General features: G+C 36.9%; 1 protein-coding gene across 1 annotated transcript in view; it reads left to right on the plus strand.

Annotated features, from left to right (window-relative positions):
* The window catches only part of SECISBP2L (SECIS binding protein 2 like), a 61,676-nt gene that overhangs the window by 24,029 nt on the left and 18,229 nt on the right, over window positions 1-19,418 (plus strand). The window contains exons 8-14 of the mRNA XM_036075977.2: window positions 879-1,013; window positions 2,471-2,551; window positions 3,068-3,235; window positions 3,373-3,514; window positions 7,283-7,452; window positions 8,242-8,374; window positions 9,974-10,136. Coding sequence (XP_035931870.1) covers window positions 879-1,013; window positions 2,471-2,551; window positions 3,068-3,235; window positions 3,373-3,514; window positions 7,283-7,452; window positions 8,242-8,374; window positions 9,974-10,136 — 992 coding nt within the window. The remainder of the gene's footprint in view (window positions 1-878; window positions 1,014-2,470; window positions 2,552-3,067; window positions 3,236-3,372; window positions 3,515-7,282; window positions 7,453-8,241; window positions 8,375-9,973; window positions 10,137-19,418) is intronic.

Consider the following 19,418-nt stretch of genomic DNA (forward strand, 5'->3'; position numbering starts at 1 on the left):
TCTCAAGAATCTTGCCCTTATGACAGTCGAACATTTTACAGGTTTGTTAATGGGATAATAATTTACAGATTGGATGAAAATTTTGTTCTAAATCTATTTTCTTGGAAATAAGAGTTTTAATTTTTTACCTTTCTTAGGAATTTTTTTTTTTTTAATAAAACCACAGATGTTAGAAGACTTATAATAGTTTAATAAAAAGGTAGGGTGCAGTTTCTCCCAGTGATAACATCTTGCAAAACTGCAGTCCAGTGTCACAGCCTAGATATTGACATTGATACAATCAAGATAAGAACAGATCCATCACTGCAGGGATCCCTCATGTTTCCTTTTTATAGCCACATTCTTTTCCTTTCCTGCCCAGCCTCTTGTTAACCCTAGAATCCACTGATCTGTTCCCCCCTTTATATAATTTGTCATTTCAAGAATGTTTTATAAGTGAACTCATACAGTCCTTTTAGGATTGGCTTTCTCACTTTCACGGTTCTCTGGGGATTCGTCCAGATTATTGAATACATCAGTAGTTTGTTCCATTGGGTGGCTGACTATTGTTCTGTAGTAGGGATGTACCGCAGTAAGTTTAACTGTTCTCCCAATCAAGGACATCTGGGTTGTTTCCAGTTTTTGGCTATTACGAGTAAAGCTGGTTAAACGTTCATGTATGAGGTGGGGGAAGGAGGGAAGTAACTTGCATTATCACATTTTTAATTTTCCTTAAAATGATCTTACTTGTCAACTGCTCTTTAACCTTTTATAATAAATTATGCACTTTATGAAAATTCATTGAGTTTTATACTTTTGTGTACTTTTCTGTAAGTATATTATATGTCAGTAAAATGTTCACTTAAATAATGTATTTTTTTCTTTTGGTGCTTACTTAGGTTGGATTCAGATGCCGAGGACATAGTACTTCCTCAGAAAGAAGACAGAATTTGCAAAAGAGACAAGATAATAAGCAATTAAATGCCAGTCAGTCTCATAGAGGCGACTCAAATTCTGAGTCTTTATATTTTGAGGTATTTTTTCAGATTCTATTTGTAAACTATTAGAGTAAATGTTCCCATTAAGAAATTAATTTTCTTACATTCTGATAAGTACTTTTTATGTCTTAACCTGTGACTCTGCTATTAGATTATAAATTATTTAGAAGTATTGATTCATTTTTCTCCTGGATATGTATAGTTAGTCTAATATTAACTTCATTAATGTCTATTTTTATAACTTCCGTCATGAGTATTCATTTTGAGGTAACATGTAGAGGTAGAACTTGATTTTATGTGGGTTTCTCCTAGTATGAAACTTTCTCCCTAATTTTTGTTATTATTGTTTAGTCTCTTTGTCAAGTTTTTTAGGTTTGAATGGTTCAGTCTAGGTAATTTGTGCTGCTAGCCAGGAGAATCTTGGAGAAGAAAAAAGCTATTTTATTTTCTCTAATAGGCAGAAAGTTTGTATACTGCTTGGAATATTTTTATTTATTCATCTAACTGGCTCTTTTTTTTTTTTGGAGGCCTGTTATATGTGTAAGATAAGGTGCTGTGAATGATACATTAAGTGAGTAAACACAGTAGCCTTAGGGAAGTTGCGGTATAGTAATGTAGATGCATACACACCTAGTACTTGCTTGGGTGTGGTTGGAGTTGAAAGGAGGGACAAGTCCCTTTGGGTTTGGAGTAGGGTAGAGGCAATCTTTGGAAAAGACTTTAAAGAATGAGTAGAATTTGGTTGTGTCAGGATAGTGAACATCCCAGGTAACTCATTTGAATAACTCTTTTTTGTTGGAGCATAGTTTCTATAAAATGGGTCAATAGATGGCAATTAAACTGGAAAATGTGCTTGAGGCCAGAGACTAGAGATGAATAATATGTTTGATAAGTTTAGTAATTGACCTAAAGGACTTATGAGTGCATCTCTAAATTATTGAGAACATGTGGCAGATTTATTATTTGCACTTAACCATATAATTGGTTCCCTCTGTATACTTAAAGATATTAGATATAATTTTCACTATAAAGGAGGATATTGGTTAATAAATTGAATAGGATTTTCTTTTAAATTTTTAAACTTTTAACCTTATTTACAGGTATGTGTAGTATTACAGGACAGGGAATATATTTATGAAATTCATATTAAACCATCTGTTGAAAATATTTTCCAGATTATCTGAAATACGATAAAAACCCTGTTATATTTCTTTTCAATTACCTATCCATTTTTAAAATAGAATTAATTAATTAAAATGGACACAAATCCAAAAAATGGACATGTATAGATATGCCACCATTGTTGAATAATGAAATTAACTATGTTGTAGCATGTGAGAAATGAGATTTCCTTTTTAAGGCTGACTTTAGTTTAATATTAGAATTTTAAAAATTATTTCCCCATTTTTCATTACTCTTAAGCATTATAAAACATTTTTCTGAAGAGTTTATTGCTTTGAACTGTTTTTACTTAAAATGTGAAATTATTTCAGGATGAAGATGGATTTCAAGAACTAAATGAGAATGGAAATGCTAAAGATGAGACTATTCAACAGAAACTTTCTTCAAAAGTAGTAAGTGACTCTTTTTAAAAAGATAAGCAAAATATTTGAACATCCTTTGAACTGTGGCTATGTTGAAAAGAAGTATTACAGGTTAGCATAAAGACATGTGGGGCACCATGGTAGAGAAGAAAACCATGTATTTGGTACTTAATATTTATTTGCAACATAGCCAGAGCAAAGACACTTTCCTATAAAATCCATGGTTCTGTTACAGACAGGAAAACACCATTAATTAAAGGATATCATATAGCATACAGTCCATTTCCCCTGTTGTTACAAAACTTTACTTGGGAGTTATTTTGTTTTGAGGCCAAGATCCAGACAAGCGTCACCAATTGCATTAAGCTGTTTGTCTCTCTATTTCCCAGGCTCGAAGGATCCCATCTCACTCTGTTCTTTATGACATTGAATCCTCAAAGATTCCAGTCCAGATACACTGTAAAACATCCCACATTCTTGATTGTCTTTCCTTATGGTTAGACCTTTATGGAATCACTAACAAATGTTTTTGTCTGGTTATCCTAGTTGGATGATTTACCTGAAAACTCACCAATCAATATAGTTCAGACTCCAATTCCCATTACCACCTCAGTTCCTAAACGTGCAAAAAGTCAGAAGAAGAAAGCTCTAGCAGCGGCCCTTGCCACAGCTCAAGAATATTCAGAAATAAGTATGGAGCAAAAAAAACTACAGGTATTTATTCATTTTTATGAACAGATGTAATTGGTAGGTTTGGGGGGGGATGGACAGAAGGAGTGACAAATAAAATCATCATAAATTGCTACATTTTAATGCTATCACAAAAAATAAACGTTCCATTTACCTTGCAGGAAGCTTTATCAAAGGCAGCTGGAAAAAAAAATAAAACCCCTGTGCAGCTAGATTTGGGGGATATGTTAGCAGCTCTGGAAAAACAACAACAAGCGATGAAAGCACGGCAGATTACTAATACCAGACCGCTGGCATATACAGGTGATCTCACTATCTGAGCAATTCGCTGTTTGGTTTTGGTAATAGTTTTTGAATATTGTTAATCTTAATTGCATCTATCGAGAAAATCCAGAGTCTACTCACCAGCTCCTCTCCTGTTACCCTTGTAGCTCGCATCCTTGTACTACACTGTGGTAGCCCACTGTTACCTACTGCAGGCTATCTTAAAAGGAGTATCTTTTAAAAATACAAACAGGATTATATCACTCCACTGCTCCGAACCCTCCAGTAGCTCTTGATCTCACTTGGAGTAAAGCCAGATTCCTAAGGCCAGATCTTAGCTGATCCTATGACCTTTTTGCCCCCATCACCATTCTCTCTGACACACACTGCTGTAGTCAGTCAGCCCCCTCACTGTTCCACAGACACAGCAAGCATGCTCCTAGCTCAGTATCTTTGTGCTTGCTATGTCTTTTCCCTGAAACTCTCTTTCCTCATATACCGGTGTGGATTGTTCTCGTACATCCTTTAGGTCTCTGTTCACATGTCAGTTGGTGTACATTGTGAAGCAGCTAATGTTTTTCTTCTTCAGAGGTTGAAATAAGAATCACAAGTAATTTGGCTTTATAACTTTTAAATTGGATAATAGGAAACAAAGGAGTTTTGATCAAGAGGTGTGCGCACGTGTGTGTGTGTGTGTGTGTGTGTGAGAGAGAGAGAGAGAGAGAGAGAGAGAGAATGATTCGGCTTTCTACTGAAATGTTAATGTATATTTTAGTAAACCTTGTCAAATTTAGAGTTCAGCAGCTCTTATGTGCTCCCTCATTTCTTTCCATAGCCTTTGTTGTAGAGGGAGAGGAATAATATAAAGGAAAGGGAAAGGCACCAACAAAAAGCCCGATGTTAAAAGGCAGAATTGGATATTCTATTTCTTCTGTTTCTATGTAAAGGGTCTGTTGTTTTTAGACAAAAAGATAATTAGCAGTGTATAACTTTAATTCTGTCTGCAAAATGTTTAAATCTATAGCTAGTTACTTGTCCAGTATAAACCTTAGCTTTACTATTAGTAAAAATAATATTGAATGCATAATAAGCTTTTGAGTTGAATGTTGTTGAGTTGGGTTAGAGTGGCAGTTGCATCTCCGTGGAACTGAGAGTTAGCAGTGTTTTGGAGGCAGTATGGCTTCATGGCGACAAGCAGGAGCTTTGGAGTTGAGCTGCCTTGGTTTGAATCCTGTTCTTCCATGTAGTTCCTTGGCAACTTACTTAACTTTGCTGTGCTTCAATTTCCTGACATTAAGATGGAGGTAATGATAGTACCTGCTACAGGGTTATTTTGAGGAGTCAATGAGATGATGCATGTAACCTGGTTAGAAGATTAGAGTCACTCAATAAATGTTAACTGATTACTATGGAGAAGAGATTGTTAACCTGTGATACTTCAGATGGCTTCACTGTTATAACTTTGATTCATTGACTACATGTTGATATATACAATTATAGATATTTATATGGAAAGCATGGTGTGGAATTATAGATTAAGATATTCCTGTGGTCAAAGGTTTATAATCTAGTTGAGGGGAAAGACATACACAAATAACTAATAAAGACCTGTGCCTTAGGAAAGATACCAGCCGAAGTTTTATGAACTTGCAGAAGAAAAGAGTGATTAATGTCAACAGGGAGATTATGGGGAAGACGTTACAAATGCCTTCATGTATGATAACATTTGGACTGGGCTTTGAAAGGAGAGTAGGATTCTTATCAGATGGAAATGAGATTAACCTCTAAACTGCCACCAATGTTTAAGTTGGAAAGCATTGATTACAAAGAAATTGAATTTCTTGGGAAGTCCAAGAAAAGAATGAGACTATTGTAGATATGTGAAAGGATTGTGAGGAATTGATGGGGTTGTTGTTGTTGTTGTTTTTATTTAACTGATGGAATGTGGAAACAGGTCAAAGGTGACTCCATGACTCCAAACTCTCCTAGTTAGAGGATTGTGGTGATTTTGATGATATCAAACAAGGATTATGGAAGAAGAGTTTTGTTGGGAAGAACAGACTCCAGCCCTGTTGTATTTGAAATGCTAGTTAGGGAGATTCTGGTGGTTCCTACTTAACATGTAGTTATGTATGTACATTTTAGGTTAGAAGTCAGTGAGTTTTGTTTTTTAAGATTTTTTTTTTAATTTATTCATTTGAGAGAGAGAGTGCATGAGCAGGGGAGAGAGGCAGAGGGAGAGGGAGAAGCAGACTCCCCACTGAGCAAGGAGCCCGACGTGGGGCTCGATCCCAGGACCCTGGGATCATGACCTGAGCCAAAGGCAGATGCTCAACCGACTGAGCCACCCAGGCGCCCCGAAGTCAGTGAGTTTTAAATAGAGTTGGATGTATAGCTGTGGAAGTACATAAGGTTGTCAGGGGAAAGAAAAGTTAGGAAAAATATATTCAGGGATAAAGCCTTGTCGAATGTTCAGACTTAAAGGACAGCAAGAGGAAGAACTAAAAAAATAGGTTTGAGAAAGAGTAAGAAAAATAGGAGAGTGTAATGTCATACAAGGTAAGGACAGAATTTTGAGGAAGAGGATGTGGTCTTTCTTATCAAATGCTGAAAAAAACTAGAATAGAGAATTAGATTTAGCGATTACAAGTTCACGTGTGATCTTGACAATAGTGGTTGTGAGTGCGTGGGTAGGGCAGAGGCCAGATTGTAATGATCTGGGACGTGATAATGAGAAAACAGATTATTTCAGGACCTCTGGGGAAGATGGCGGGGTAGGAGGATCCTAGGCTTACCTCGTTGCTTGGATACAGCTAGATAGCATCCACATCAGTATAAGTAACCAATAAAGCAGACTATTGAGAAGGAAAGGGGAGTGATAGTACCTTAGCTTGAGGGGAAGCCAGTCAGGGAAGGGTTTTGTTGGGTTGTCTGTTTTGGGGGTTTTTTGTTTTTCTTTCTTCTATATACAGGAGATTTTTAGCTTCTTATTGGGAGTTAGGGAAAAGAATCAGGGGTCAAGGAGGACCTTGAAAGATGCAAGGGGAAAGGGACAGAGCAAGATGCTTGAGGAATTAATCCGGAGATGGGATTAAGAGGAGAGGGGGTGATAAACCTTGGACAGGAATTAGGATGCCTACTGCCTCCTTTCAGGTGGCTTATATGTTTATATTGGATAGCGGCTCTCAGGGAAGTAGCAGGAAAGCTTTTTTGCTGCTAGAGTGAGAGGATTGAGATTAGTCTTTGGACCTGTTAAAGGATTGGGGTAGCCACTAGAGGGTGAGGGTATCAATCAGGTATAAAAGAACTACTAAGGTATAAAAGAACTACTAAGAGTGCAGCCAAAGAGGAAAATCATTCTTCACTGGCAGGCTGGAATGAGGGGAGGAGTGACAGACTATGCGTTTTATATAAGGGTGATTCTTACGTAAGATTCAGTAGGAATTAAGGACAGGTGCAAAATTTTGAAATTTCAGAGGTTGAGTGGTTCTGCTTGGAGACCAGTTGCAAGGAATTGCATGCTTGAGGGTTGCTGTGGTGGAGTAGAACTAATAATTTATTTGTCCCTGCTTTGGATTGCTAAATTAGTTAATTGCATTTGGCTTTGTCGTCTTTATCTTATGGAGGCTAAATGGATGCATAAAAGCTGTATCTGATAAACACTGCATGGCCCTGTACTACTCCTACTATTACGATGTCTGTTTTTCCCCACAAGAAGAGGATGTTCTTGTAGGTTTATCATTGGAAATTTTCATAATATGTGGTGTTGGTAATAATAGTAAAACTAATGTTCTTGTTTGTTTTTAGTGGTTACTGCAGCTTCTTTTCACACTAAAGACTCTACTAACAGAAAACCTTTAACCAAAAGTCAGCCCTGTTTGACATCCTTTAGTTCTTTGGACATTACTTCCTCTAAAGCAAAGAAAGGAAAAGAGAAGGAAATTGCAAAACTAAAACGGCCCACAGCACTTAAAAAGGTAAACCAACATCTGGGGATGTTTATCTTACAAGGTAAATAAGGATTTAAATCTGTTTTGCAAAAGTAGTTGTGTTTGAGCCAACAGATTATTATGAGATAGTCATAGGCGTATATCTTTATGATGACTAGTTAATTGGAGGTTGGGGATATCATCAGCATCATGATTCTCTTTCTGTATTGAACAAGGCCCTGGACGATGAATTTCTGTAAGGTTAAAAAAAAAAAAAGTTAAACATTTAGCATCCAAAAAATTGGACCGTAGGAATCAGAAGCCCTGGATTCTGGTACTAAATTATATAGTTTTAGGCAAACCTTTCTTACCCTTATCTTCTTCATCTGTAAGTCGGGATAATATCTGCTCTATTTAATTTAGTATTGTTAGGAGCAGAGTGAGATAATCCGTGTCCAAATAATTAAAAACTATAAAATGTAAATTTATTGTAACTGTATGACCTGTTTTTCACACTTTTTATTTTATCCATTTTTGTGGAAACTCTGTAGTTTGTCAATCAGGATTTAAAGAGGGAAACAGATGTGGTTTGATATCTGTAGCATTATTAGCATAATTGCCTTCCTTTATTTTGGATATAGTACTTCTTTCAACTACAGTGTCTAAAATTACATTTACTTTTTTGCCAGTCAGTTTCATTGTAGCCAGCTAAACATGTAGCCAACCAAACTCCTCATGTCCATTTGTAAGTGAACTATATCTGTGTAATAGTGAACATTTTCATTATTCAGTACATCAAAGAGTGATCAGTAATTAAAGACCGGTAATGACTTTTAGGTTATTTTGAAAGAAAGAGAGGAAAAGAAGGGCCGTTTAACTGTGGACCACAGCCTTTTGGGATCTGAGGAACCAGTAGAAATGCACTTAGATTTTATTGATGATTTGCCACAGGAGACTGTTTCCCAGGAAGGTAAGATCACCCCTTTCTCCCTTATCATGGAATGGTCCAGAGTATTTTAATTGATAAGCCATCACTAGTTATTATCCTAATTGCAGGATATGCTCCATATTTTATCTACATTTCTTTATTTTTGAGAGTGGTTTCTTTTGAAGATGCTTTTGTAGGGAGATATTTAAAAGGGGGAAGGAGCAGGTGTTATATAGCAGGTTTGTGACATTTTTGAGGCTTAAGGCCTGGATTTGTGGTAAATACTAATAATTATGGTCTCATCATGCATCCTCTATAACTCATAGTTCTTTTCATTTTGTCTTCCTTTGTATTTAGAATACTACTGGCTATTTTCTTCACAGGACTATTTTTCAATGGATTGCTTTTGTTGATTTTCTTTCTTGCTTTCATGAATTAATACACATACCACAGTGAGTGAGTAGAGAATTACAAAGCCTCTTGTAGTGCAGAATTCATTTGGTCAATAAGCTTCAGTCCCATACAATTTTAGGTAGGACCTCAAGCAAACCTGCACATTCCTTCTGATATTTTTACTACTGTGGAAGAGAGATTTTAAGAGATACCTGCTAGGTCCCTTTTTCTGCTGATATATGTGTATTCCGTTCTGCAACACATTTAGGTCTGTTTTACACATATTAACTGGCACTGTTCCATTGTGTTTAGAAAAGAGTTTGTTTCTAAAGATTGTTCAGTTAGGACATACTTAGTTGGGATTCCCCTTTACTCTCAATTAAATATCCTTTCGTTTGTATTTAGGTTTATCCATTCATTCAGAAATGGATAAATTTCAGCATTCATTCAGGTGTTTATTGAACACCTATCATGTGTACTTTAGTAACTGGGTTGGGGGTGGGAAAGTCAGGAAATGTAACTGGGTTGGGGGTGGGAAGGTCAGGAAATGTAATAAATGTAATAAAGATAAAGAGTGGATTCGTCCTGCTACAAAAAGCTTATCCCGGTAGGGAGACAAGAAGATACATGTGTAACTTTGCTAATTAGTGGACTGGAATACAAATAATAACTCATTTCCTGAGTTTAGCCATTTAGGAAAGAAGCAGCAAATGAAGGAAGTAGTCTGGTCAAGAGATGGTATCTAAAAAATGAGGCTGCCTGAGCACAGAAGCAAAGACCAAATAAGAGAGAAACTGGGGTGGTGTCTGAAGAAATCAGGAGGGGTGTGGAGAGAATGAGTGAGGTAGAATTCATCATTGCCAGCAGCAATGGGAATTTGTAGACAGTTAAAAGTGAAAAAATAGAGATAAAGGAGATGGATGATATGATCTGGAAAGAGGTTCAGAAGTTATTACCTTTGTTCTTCAATTTAAATCCTCTAGAATACGTGTTTTATATCGTCTCTTGTGTAGAGATTTATAGACTGTGCTTGTTTTTTAAGAGTATGTTTTAAGAGATAATAGGAAGACTTCATTTTTATACAATGTGAGAGATGTTTGTGATATAAACAATGCCCAACTTGTTAGCTTCTGGAGAATTTGAAAGTTATACAAAAGACAACTGCCATTCTAAGTAGTGTTATTCAATATATAGTCTTTCAGCATTTGAAGTTTGTAAATTTTTTCCCCTCACCCCACATCTCTACAGATGCTGGACTGAGCATGCCCAGTGATACTTCACTTTCTCCAGCAAGTCAGAACTCTCCATACTGTATGACACCTGTGTCACAAGGCTCTCCGGCTAGTTCTGGGATAGGCAGTCCGATGGCATCTTCAACAATAACCAAAATCCACAGCAAAAGATTTAGAGAGTAAGTTTTAGTCTCATTATCCGAGGTTGAATAGTTTAAGTATCTTGATTGTAGCTCTGAATGCAGTATTGTCATTACATGGTGGGTTGAGCATACGAAACTTCAAAGATACTTAAGTTCTTTCCAATTTTTTTAATACCTAGTTTTATTTAAAGCATTTGGCTTCTGTCAGCTATCAGTGTTCATGTGAAAGTGCTTTATTTTTAAATGAAATCTCTATTTTATTTTTTTTGTTCTGTTTTTTTGGGTTTTGTTTATTATTAACATATAATGTATTATTTATTTCAGGGGTACCGGTCTGTGATTCATCAGTCTTACACAGTTCACAGCACTCACCGTAGTACTTTCCCTCCCCAATGTCCATCACCCAGCCACCCCATCCCTCCCACCCCCCTCCACTCCAGCAACCCTCAGTTTGTTTCCTGAGATTAATAAGAGTCTATTATGGTTTGTCACCCTCTCTGGTTTTGTCTTGTTTCATTTTTCCCTCCCTTCCCCTATGATCCTGTCTTGGTTCTCAAATTCCTCATATCAGTGAGATCATATGAAACTTGTCTTTCTCTGATTGACTTACTTTGCTTAGCATAATACCCTCTAGTTCTGTCCACGTCGTTGCAAATGGCAAGATTTCATTCCTTTTGATGGCTGCATAATATTCCATTGTGTATATATATACCACATCTTCTTTATCCATTCATCTGTCAGTGGACATCTAGGCTCTTTCCATAGTTTGGCTATTGTGGACATTGCTGCTATAAACATTGGGTTGCATGTGCCCCTTTGGATCACTACATTTGTATCTTTGGAGTAAATACCCAGTAGTGCATTTGCTGGGTCGTAGAGTAGCTCTATTTTCAACTTTTTGAGGAACCTCCATACTGTTTTCCAGAGTGGCTGCACCAGCTTGCATTCCCACCAACAGTGTAGGAGGGCTCCCCTTTCTCCGCATCCTCGCCAACATCTATTGTTTCCTGAGTTGTTAATTTTAGCCATTCTGACTGGTGTGAGGTGATATCTCATTGAGGTTTTTGATTTGTATTTCCCTGATGCCGAATGATGTTGAGCACCTTTTCATGTGTCTGTTGGCCATTTGGATGTCTTCTTTGCAGAAATGTCTGTTCATGTCTTCTGCCCATTTCTTGAATGAATTATTTGTTCTTTGGGTGTTGAGTTTGGTAAGTTCTTCATAGATTTTGGATCTATAGGGATTTTGGATCCCTTTATCTGATATGACATTTGCAAATATCTTCTCCCATTCTGTCGGTTATCTTTTGGTTTTGTTGACTGTTCCTTTGCTGTGCAAAAGCTTTTTATCTTGATGAAGTCCCAATAGTTCATTTTTGCCCTTGCTTCCCTTGCCTTTGGCGATGTTTCTAGGAAGAAGTTGCTGTGGCTGAGGTCAAAGAGGTTGCTGCTTGTGTTCTCCTTTAGGATTTTGATGGATTCCTGTCTCACATTTAGGTCTTTCATCTGTTTTGGGTCTATTTTTGTGTGTGGTATAAGGAAATGGTCCAGCTTCATTCTTCTGCATGCGGCTGTCCAATTTTCCCAAAACCATTTGTTGAAGAGACTGTCTTTTTTCCATTGGATATTCTTTTCTGCTTTGTTGAAGATTAGTTGACCGTAGAGTTGAGGGTCCATTTCTGGGCTCTCTATTCTGTTCCATTGATCTATGTGTCTGTTTTTGTGCCAGTACCATACTGTCTTGATGATGACAGCTTTGTAATAGAGCTTGAAGTCTGGAATTGTGATGCCGCCGGCTTTGCTTTTCTTTTTCAACATTCCTCTGGCTATTCGGGGTCTTTTCTGGTTCCATACAAATTTTTCTTTGAAAAAAGTTGATGGTATTTTGATAGGGATTGCATTAAATGTGTAGATTGTTCTAGGTAGCATAGACATTTTCACAATATTTGTTCTTCCAATCCACGAGCATGGAGCGTTTTTCCATTTCTTTGTGTCTTCCTCAATTTCTTTCATGAGTATTCTATAGTTTCCTGAGTACAGATCCTTTGCCTCTTTGGTTAAATTTATTCCTAGGTATCTTACGGTTTTGGGTGCAATTGTAAATGGGATCGACTCCTTAATTTCTCTTTCTTCTGTCTTGTTGGTGTATAGAAATGCAACTGATTTCTGTGCATTGACTTTATATCCTGCCACTTTACTGAATTCCTTATGAGTTCTAGCAGTTTTGGGGTGGAGTCTTTTGGGTTTTCCACATAAAGTATCATATCATCTGCAAGAAGTGAGAGTTTGACTTCTTCTTTGCTGATTCGGATGCCTTTTATTTCTTTTTGTTGTCTGATTGCTGAGGCTAGGACTTCTAGTACTATGTTGAACAGCAGTGGTGATAGTGGACATCCCTGCCATGTTCCTGACCTTAGGGAAAAGCTCTCAGTTTTTCCCCCTTGAGTATGATATTCGCTGTGGGTTTTTCATAGATGGCTTTTATGATATTGAGGTATGTACCCTCTATCCCTACACTGTGAAGAGTTTTAATCAAGAAAGGATGTCGTACTTTGTCAAATGCTTTTTCTGCGTCTATTGAGAGGATTATATGGCTCTTGTTCTTTCTTTTATTAACGTATTGTATCACATTGATTGATTTGTGGATGTTGAACCAGCCTTGCAGCCCAGGAATAAATCCCATTTGGTTGTGGTGAATAATCCTTTTAATGTATTGTTGGATCCTGTTGGCTAGTATTTTGGTGAGAATTTTTGCATCCATGTTCATCAGGGATATTGGTCTGTAAATCTCCTTTTTGATGGGGTCTTTGTCTGGTTTTGGGATCAAGGTAATGCTGGCCTCATAAAATGAGTTTGGAAGTTTTCCTTCCATTTCTATTTTTTGGAATAGCTTCAGAAGAATAGGTATTAATTCTTCCTTAAATGTTTGGTAGAATTCCCCTGGAAAGCCATCTGGCCCTGGGCTCTTGTTTGTTGGGAGATTTTTGATTACTGCTTCAATTTCCTTAGTGGTTATGGATCTGCTCAGGTTTTCTGTTTCTTCTTGGCTCAGTTTTGGTAGTTTATAGGTCTCTAGGAATGCATCCATTTCTTCCAGATTATCTAATTTGCTGGCATATAGTTGCTCATAATATGTTCTTATAATTGTTTGTATTTCTTTGGTGTTGGTTGTGATCATTCATGTTTTATTTATTTTGGTCCTTTTTTCTTTTTGATAAGTCTGGCCAGGGGTTTATCAATCTTATTAATTCTTTCAAAGAACCATCTCCTAGTTTCATTGATCTGTTCTACTGTTCTTTTAGTTTCTATTTCATTGATTTCTGCTCTGATCTTTATTATTTCTCTTCTCCTGCTGGGTTTAGGCTTTATTTGCTGTTCTTTCTCCAGCTCCTTTAGGTGTAGGGTTAGGTTGTATATTTGAGACGAAAGTGCTTTGACTGTAAATACATTCTTTTTATATCAGATGATGTTTATAACTAAATTTGGGATTTGGCCTTACATCCTACATGCACAGTGCCTTAATAAGGGGTTTTTCCTCCTCAAAAGCTTTTGCTTTTTTGTTTATATTACTGGCCTTTCAGAAAAAAAAACCCTCTCTAACCAATCTAAAACCCTGTTACATGAAGTGAACCTATTACATAAACCTGCTTGTTTTTCAGCAAGTATTTCTAAGTTTTAAAATGCCTGTCAGTGAATAATACTGAACTAACAGTTATTGCTATGAAGGATTTTAGGATTTTAACATTTGTGCAGATGTTACATTTAAAAATGACACATGAAAGAATCCCGGGGTGAAAGTAAAATTGGTAGGAATCCAAACCATATTGGTTTGTTCTGTTCCTTTTTTTAATTGAAGTGTAGTGATACACAATATTATATTAGTTTTAGGTGTACTGTGTAGTGATTTGACATTCATATACGTTATGAAATGATAATCACGGTAAGTTTTAGTTACCATCTGTCACCATACAAAGTTATTAAAATATTTTTGACTTACTTATTTTATAACTGGAAGTTTATACCTCTTAATCCCCTTCACCTATTTCACCTGTAACCCCACTCCTTCCCATCTGGCAACCACCATTTTTTTCTCTCCATTTATGAGTCTGTTTCTGTTTTGTTCACTTACTTTGTTTTTTAGATTCCACATGTAAGTGAAATCATACGATACTTGTTTTTCTCAGATATATTTCACTTAGCATAATACCCTCTGCGCCCACCCATGTTGTTGCAAATGGCAAGATTTCATTCTTCTTTGTGGCTGAGTAATATGCCACACGCAGTATATAATATTCCACACATAGCCACACCCCCATCTTCTTTATTTATTCATTTATCTGTGGACATTTAGGTTGCTTCCATATCTTGATTTATTATAAACAGTGCTGCAGCGAACATAGTGGTGCATATATCTTTCTGAATTCATGTTTTTGTTTTCTTCAGGTAAATACCAGGAAATGGAATTGCTAGATTGTATGGTAGTTCTATTTTCAGTTTTTTGAGGAACCTCTGTAGTGTTTTCCGTAGTGGCTACACCAGTTTACATTCTCATCAGTAGTACATGAGGGTTCCCTTTTCTCCATGTCCTTGTCAACACTATGTTGAATAAAAGTGGCAAGACTGAACATCTTTGTCTTGTTTCTCTAGTTGAGTATGGTATTAACTGTGGGTTTGTCATATATGGCCATTATTATGTTGAGTTACGTTCCCTGTGTACCTACTTTGTTGAGAATTTTTACGATAAATGGATGTTGAATTTTGTCAAATGTTTTTTCTGCATCTGTTGAGAAGATCATATGATTTTTATCCTTCATTTTGTTAATGTGTATGACGATTAATTTGTGGATATTGAATTATCTCTGCATCCCTGGAATAAATGCCATTTTGATAATGGTGTGTGATCTTTTAACGTATTATTGAATTTAGTTTGCTAATATTTTGTTGAGGATTTTTGCATCTATGTTCATCAGGAATATTGGCCTATAACTTTCTTTTTTTGTAGTGTCTTTGTCTGGTTTTGGTATGAGGGTCTCATAGAATGAATTTGGTAGTGTTCCTTACTTTTATTTTTTGGAATAGTTTGAGAAGAATAGGTATTAACTCTTCTTTAAATGTGTGATAGAGGGGCACCTGGGTGGCTCAGTTGGTTAGGCGTCTGCTTTCAGCTCAGGTCATGATCCCAGGGTCCTGGGATCGATCCCTGCATCGGGCTCCCTGCTCAGCGGGGAGTCTGCTTCTGCCTCTCCCTCTCCGCCCAGCTTGTATGCTGTCTCTCTCGTTCACTCTCTCTCTCTCTCAAAGAAATAAAATCTTTAAAAAGAAATTAAAAAAAAATAAATGTGTGATAGATTCATTTGTGAAGCTGTCTGGTCCTGGACTTTTGTTGGGATTTTTTGGATTATTGATTCTATTTTATTACTAGTAAACAGTGTTCAGACTTTCTATTTCTTAATGATTCAGTTTTGGAAGATTGTGTATTTCTAAGAATTTAGCCATTTCTTCTCAGTTATCCAGTTTATGGATGTACAATTTTTCGTAGTAGTCTTTTATGGTTCTTTGTATTTCTGTGGTGTCAGTTGTAACTTCTCCTTTATTTCTGATTTTGTTTATTTGGGTCCTCCTTTTTTTTCTTGAATCTGGCTTAAAGACTCATTATTGTCCTTTTTTTTTTTTTTTTAATTGAAGTATAGTTGACACACAACATTACATTAGTTTCGGGTGTATAACATAATGATTTGACAAATCTGTATGTTACGTTTACCACAAGTATAGCTACCATCTGTCACCATACAATGCTATTACAATATCATTGATTATATTTCCTATTATATTTCCTTTTATCCCCATGACTTATTCATTCCATTACTGAAAGCTTATATTTCCTCTCCTCTTCACCCATTGTGCCCATCTTCCCACCCTTTACCCCTTGGTACCCATCAGTTCATTCTCATGGTTGTTTCTTTCTTTTTTTTTTTAATTTGTTCACTTGTTTTGTTTTATAGATTATACATGTAAGTGAATTTGTATGGTAGTTTTTCTCTGTCTGACTTACTTAGCAAAATACCATCTAGGTCCATATAAATATTATTTATCAGAGTCCGGTTCTTGGTTTCATTGATCTTTTCTGTTGTTTCTTTTTCAGTCTCTATTTTATTTAGTTCCTCTCTGACCTTTATTATTTACTTCCTTCTGCTCCCTTTGGGCCTTCTTCTTCTTTTTTTAGTTCCTTTATGTGTAAGGTTAGATTGTTTATTGGAGATTTTTCTTGTTTCTTAGAGTAGGCCAGTATCACTTTAAACTTCTCTCTTAGACTGTTTTTGCTGTGTCCCACGGATTTTGGAGGTTGTGTTTCCATTTTCATTTGTCTCAAGATATTTTTTAATTCCTTCTTTGATTTCTTTGACCCATTGGTTGCTTATTTGCATGTTGTTTGGCCTCCTCATGTTTGTGTTTTTTCCAGTTTTTTTTCCCCTTGTAATTGATTTCTGGTTTCATCCCATTGTAGTTGAAAAGATGCTTGATATGATTTCAGTCTTCTTAAATGTATTGAGACTTGTTTGGTGGCCTAACATGTGATCAACCCTGGAGAAGGTTCCATGTGCACTTGAAAGGAATGTGTTTTCTGCTGTTTTGGATGGAGTGTTCTTTTTATTTGTATTATGTCTGTCTGGTCTAGTCTGTTGTTTAAGGCCACTGTTTCCTTACTGATTTTCTCTTTGGATGATCTCTCTATTGATGTAGGTGGGGTGTTATTATGTTACTATCAGTTTCTACCTTTGTGTCTATAAATATTGCTTTGTATATTTAGGTGCTCCTATGTTGGGTATATAGATATTTATAATTGTTATATCCTCTTGTTAGATTGATCCCTTTATCATTATTTAATGTCCTTCTTTGTCTCTTGTACAGTCTTTGTTTTAAAGTCCATTTTGTCTGATGTAACTATTCCTACCCCAGCTTTCTTTTCGTTTCTGTGTGCATGGAATCTTCTTCCACTCTGTATGTGTCTTAGGTCTGAATTTAGTTTTGTTTTTTTTTTTTTTTCTTAGAGAGCATAAGCAGTGGGTGTGTGGTTGGGGGGATGGGGGGAAGCAGAGGGAGAGACGCAGAGATCATGACCTCAGCTGAATCAAGAGGTGGATGCCTAACTGACTGAGCCACCTAGGCACCCCTGAATTGAGTCTCTGATAAGCAGCATTTTGATAGGTCTTGCTTTTTTATCCATTCAACCACCCTGAGTCTTTGATTATAATATTCCTTCCATTTACACTTAAAGTAATTATTGGTAGGTAGTACTTATTGCCATTTGTTTGTTTTCTATTTTTGTAGTTCTCTTTTTTGGGGTTTTTTTCCTTGATCTCTTCCCTTGGGATTTGATGACTTTGTTTAGTGTTATGTTTGGATTCCTTTCTCTTTATTTCCTTTGTATCTATTTAGGTTTTTGGTTTCCTTATCACGAAGTTCATGTATAATATCCTATGTATGTAAGTTAATTTAAGTTGATGATTTCTTAAGTTCACATTCTAAAAGCACTACATTTTTCCCTGCCCTGCAGTGTTTTATGTTTTGACATCCTGCTTTATATCTTTATCTTTGTATCCCTTAACAAAATATTGTAGACATGATTGATTTTACTGTTTTTGTTTTTAACCTTCATACTAACTTTATAAGTGGTTGATCTACACTACCTTTGCAGTATGTTTGCTTTTACCAGTGAGATTTTTTTCCTTTATAATTTTCGTCTAGTTGTGGCTTTTTCTCTTCCACTTAAAGAAGTCCCTTTAACATTTCTTATAAGGCCAGTTTAGTGTTGATGAGCTCCTTTAACTTTTGTCTTTAAACTCTTCATCTCTTCTTCAATTCTGAATGATGATCTTGCCAGGTAAATTTCTTGGTTGTCGGTTTTTTCCTTTCAGTACTTATATGGTGACATTCTCTTCTGCCTGCAAAGTTTCTGTTGAAAGATCAGCTGATAATTTTATGTATGTTCTCTTGTATGTAACTAGTTGCTTTTCTCTTGCTGCTTCTAAGATTATCTCCTTATCTTTAATTTTTGACATCTTAGTTATTACATGTCTTAGTGTAAATCTCTTTGCATTAATCTTGTTTTTGGCTCCCTGTGCTTCCTGGAACTGGATGTCTGTTTTCTTCCCCAGCTTAGGGAAGTTTTCTGCCATTATTTCCTCAAATAAGCTTTCTACTTGTTTCTCTCTTTTTTTCCCCTTATGGGACCCCTATAATGTAAATGTTAGTCTGCTTGATGTTGTCTAAGAGGTCTCTTAAACTATCCTCATTTTTTAAAGTTTTGTCCCCTTGCTATTCAACTTGGGTGACACTCACTACCCTGTCTTCCAGATCACTGATCATTCTTCTGCATCATCTAATGTGCTTTTGATTCCCTCTAGTGTATTATTTTATCTTCTGCTCTGATGAGTTCTTTTTTATAGTTTGTATCTGTTTGTTGCAGTTCTCACTGTGTTCATCCATTCTGCTTGAGTTTGGTCAACATCTTTATGACCATTACTTTGAACTCTTTATTAGGTAGTTTACTTATCTCCATTTCATTTCATTCTTTTCTCAGGTTTTGTCTTGTTCTTTCCTTCAAAACCTATTTCTCTGTCTTCTCATTTTCCCCGACTCTCTTTGTTTTTATGTGTTAGATAGATTAGCTATGTCTCAGAGTCTTGATGGAGTGACCTAATGTAGAAGGCATCCTGTGGGGCCTTGAAGCACAGTCTCCCCTGGTCCCCAGACCCAGGCACTTTGGGGGTGTCCCCCATGTGGACTACATGTGTCCTTCTGTTATGGCTGGGCTGTGACTGCTGGGTTTGCACTGGTGGGTGGGTTTGGCCTCAGATGCAGCTGGCTGAAAGACCCTGCTGTAATGGTTGGGGGCATTTTGGTGGTCGGGGCTGTAGCTGCTTTGGGAGGTATCAGTCTGAGGCTCCCTGCTGCATGGCAGGGCAGGAGCTGCTTTGCAGGGATGCCGATCCCACTCAGGGTCACTTGCTGAGTGTGGTGGGATGGGACTTGTTTTAGAGGGGGCCCTTAAACCTGGCCTGGGCTGCCCACCAAGTCTGGTGGACTGGGAGCTGCTTTGGGGGACTATGGGATCTGGCTGAGACTACCTGCCAGGTGCAGTGGGGTGGGAGCCACTTTGAGGGGGATGCGTACGGGGGCCAGCATTGTTAAGTAGAGTGGGTCTGCGGGGGCATGCTGAGGCAGGGCAAGTGGTATTAGCAAGGTAGAAGAAGAGTGTCAGAAATGGCTCCCACCAGTGCTTCTGTTCCAGGAAAATGTTCCCATAGATCCCTGCCC

This window comes from Halichoerus grypus, chromosome 8 (genome assembly GCF_964656455.1).
Source record: "Halichoerus grypus chromosome 8, mHalGry1.hap1.1, whole genome shotgun sequence".
NCBI classification, from domain to species: domain Eukaryota; kingdom Metazoa; phylum Chordata; class Mammalia; order Carnivora; family Phocidae; genus Halichoerus; species Halichoerus grypus.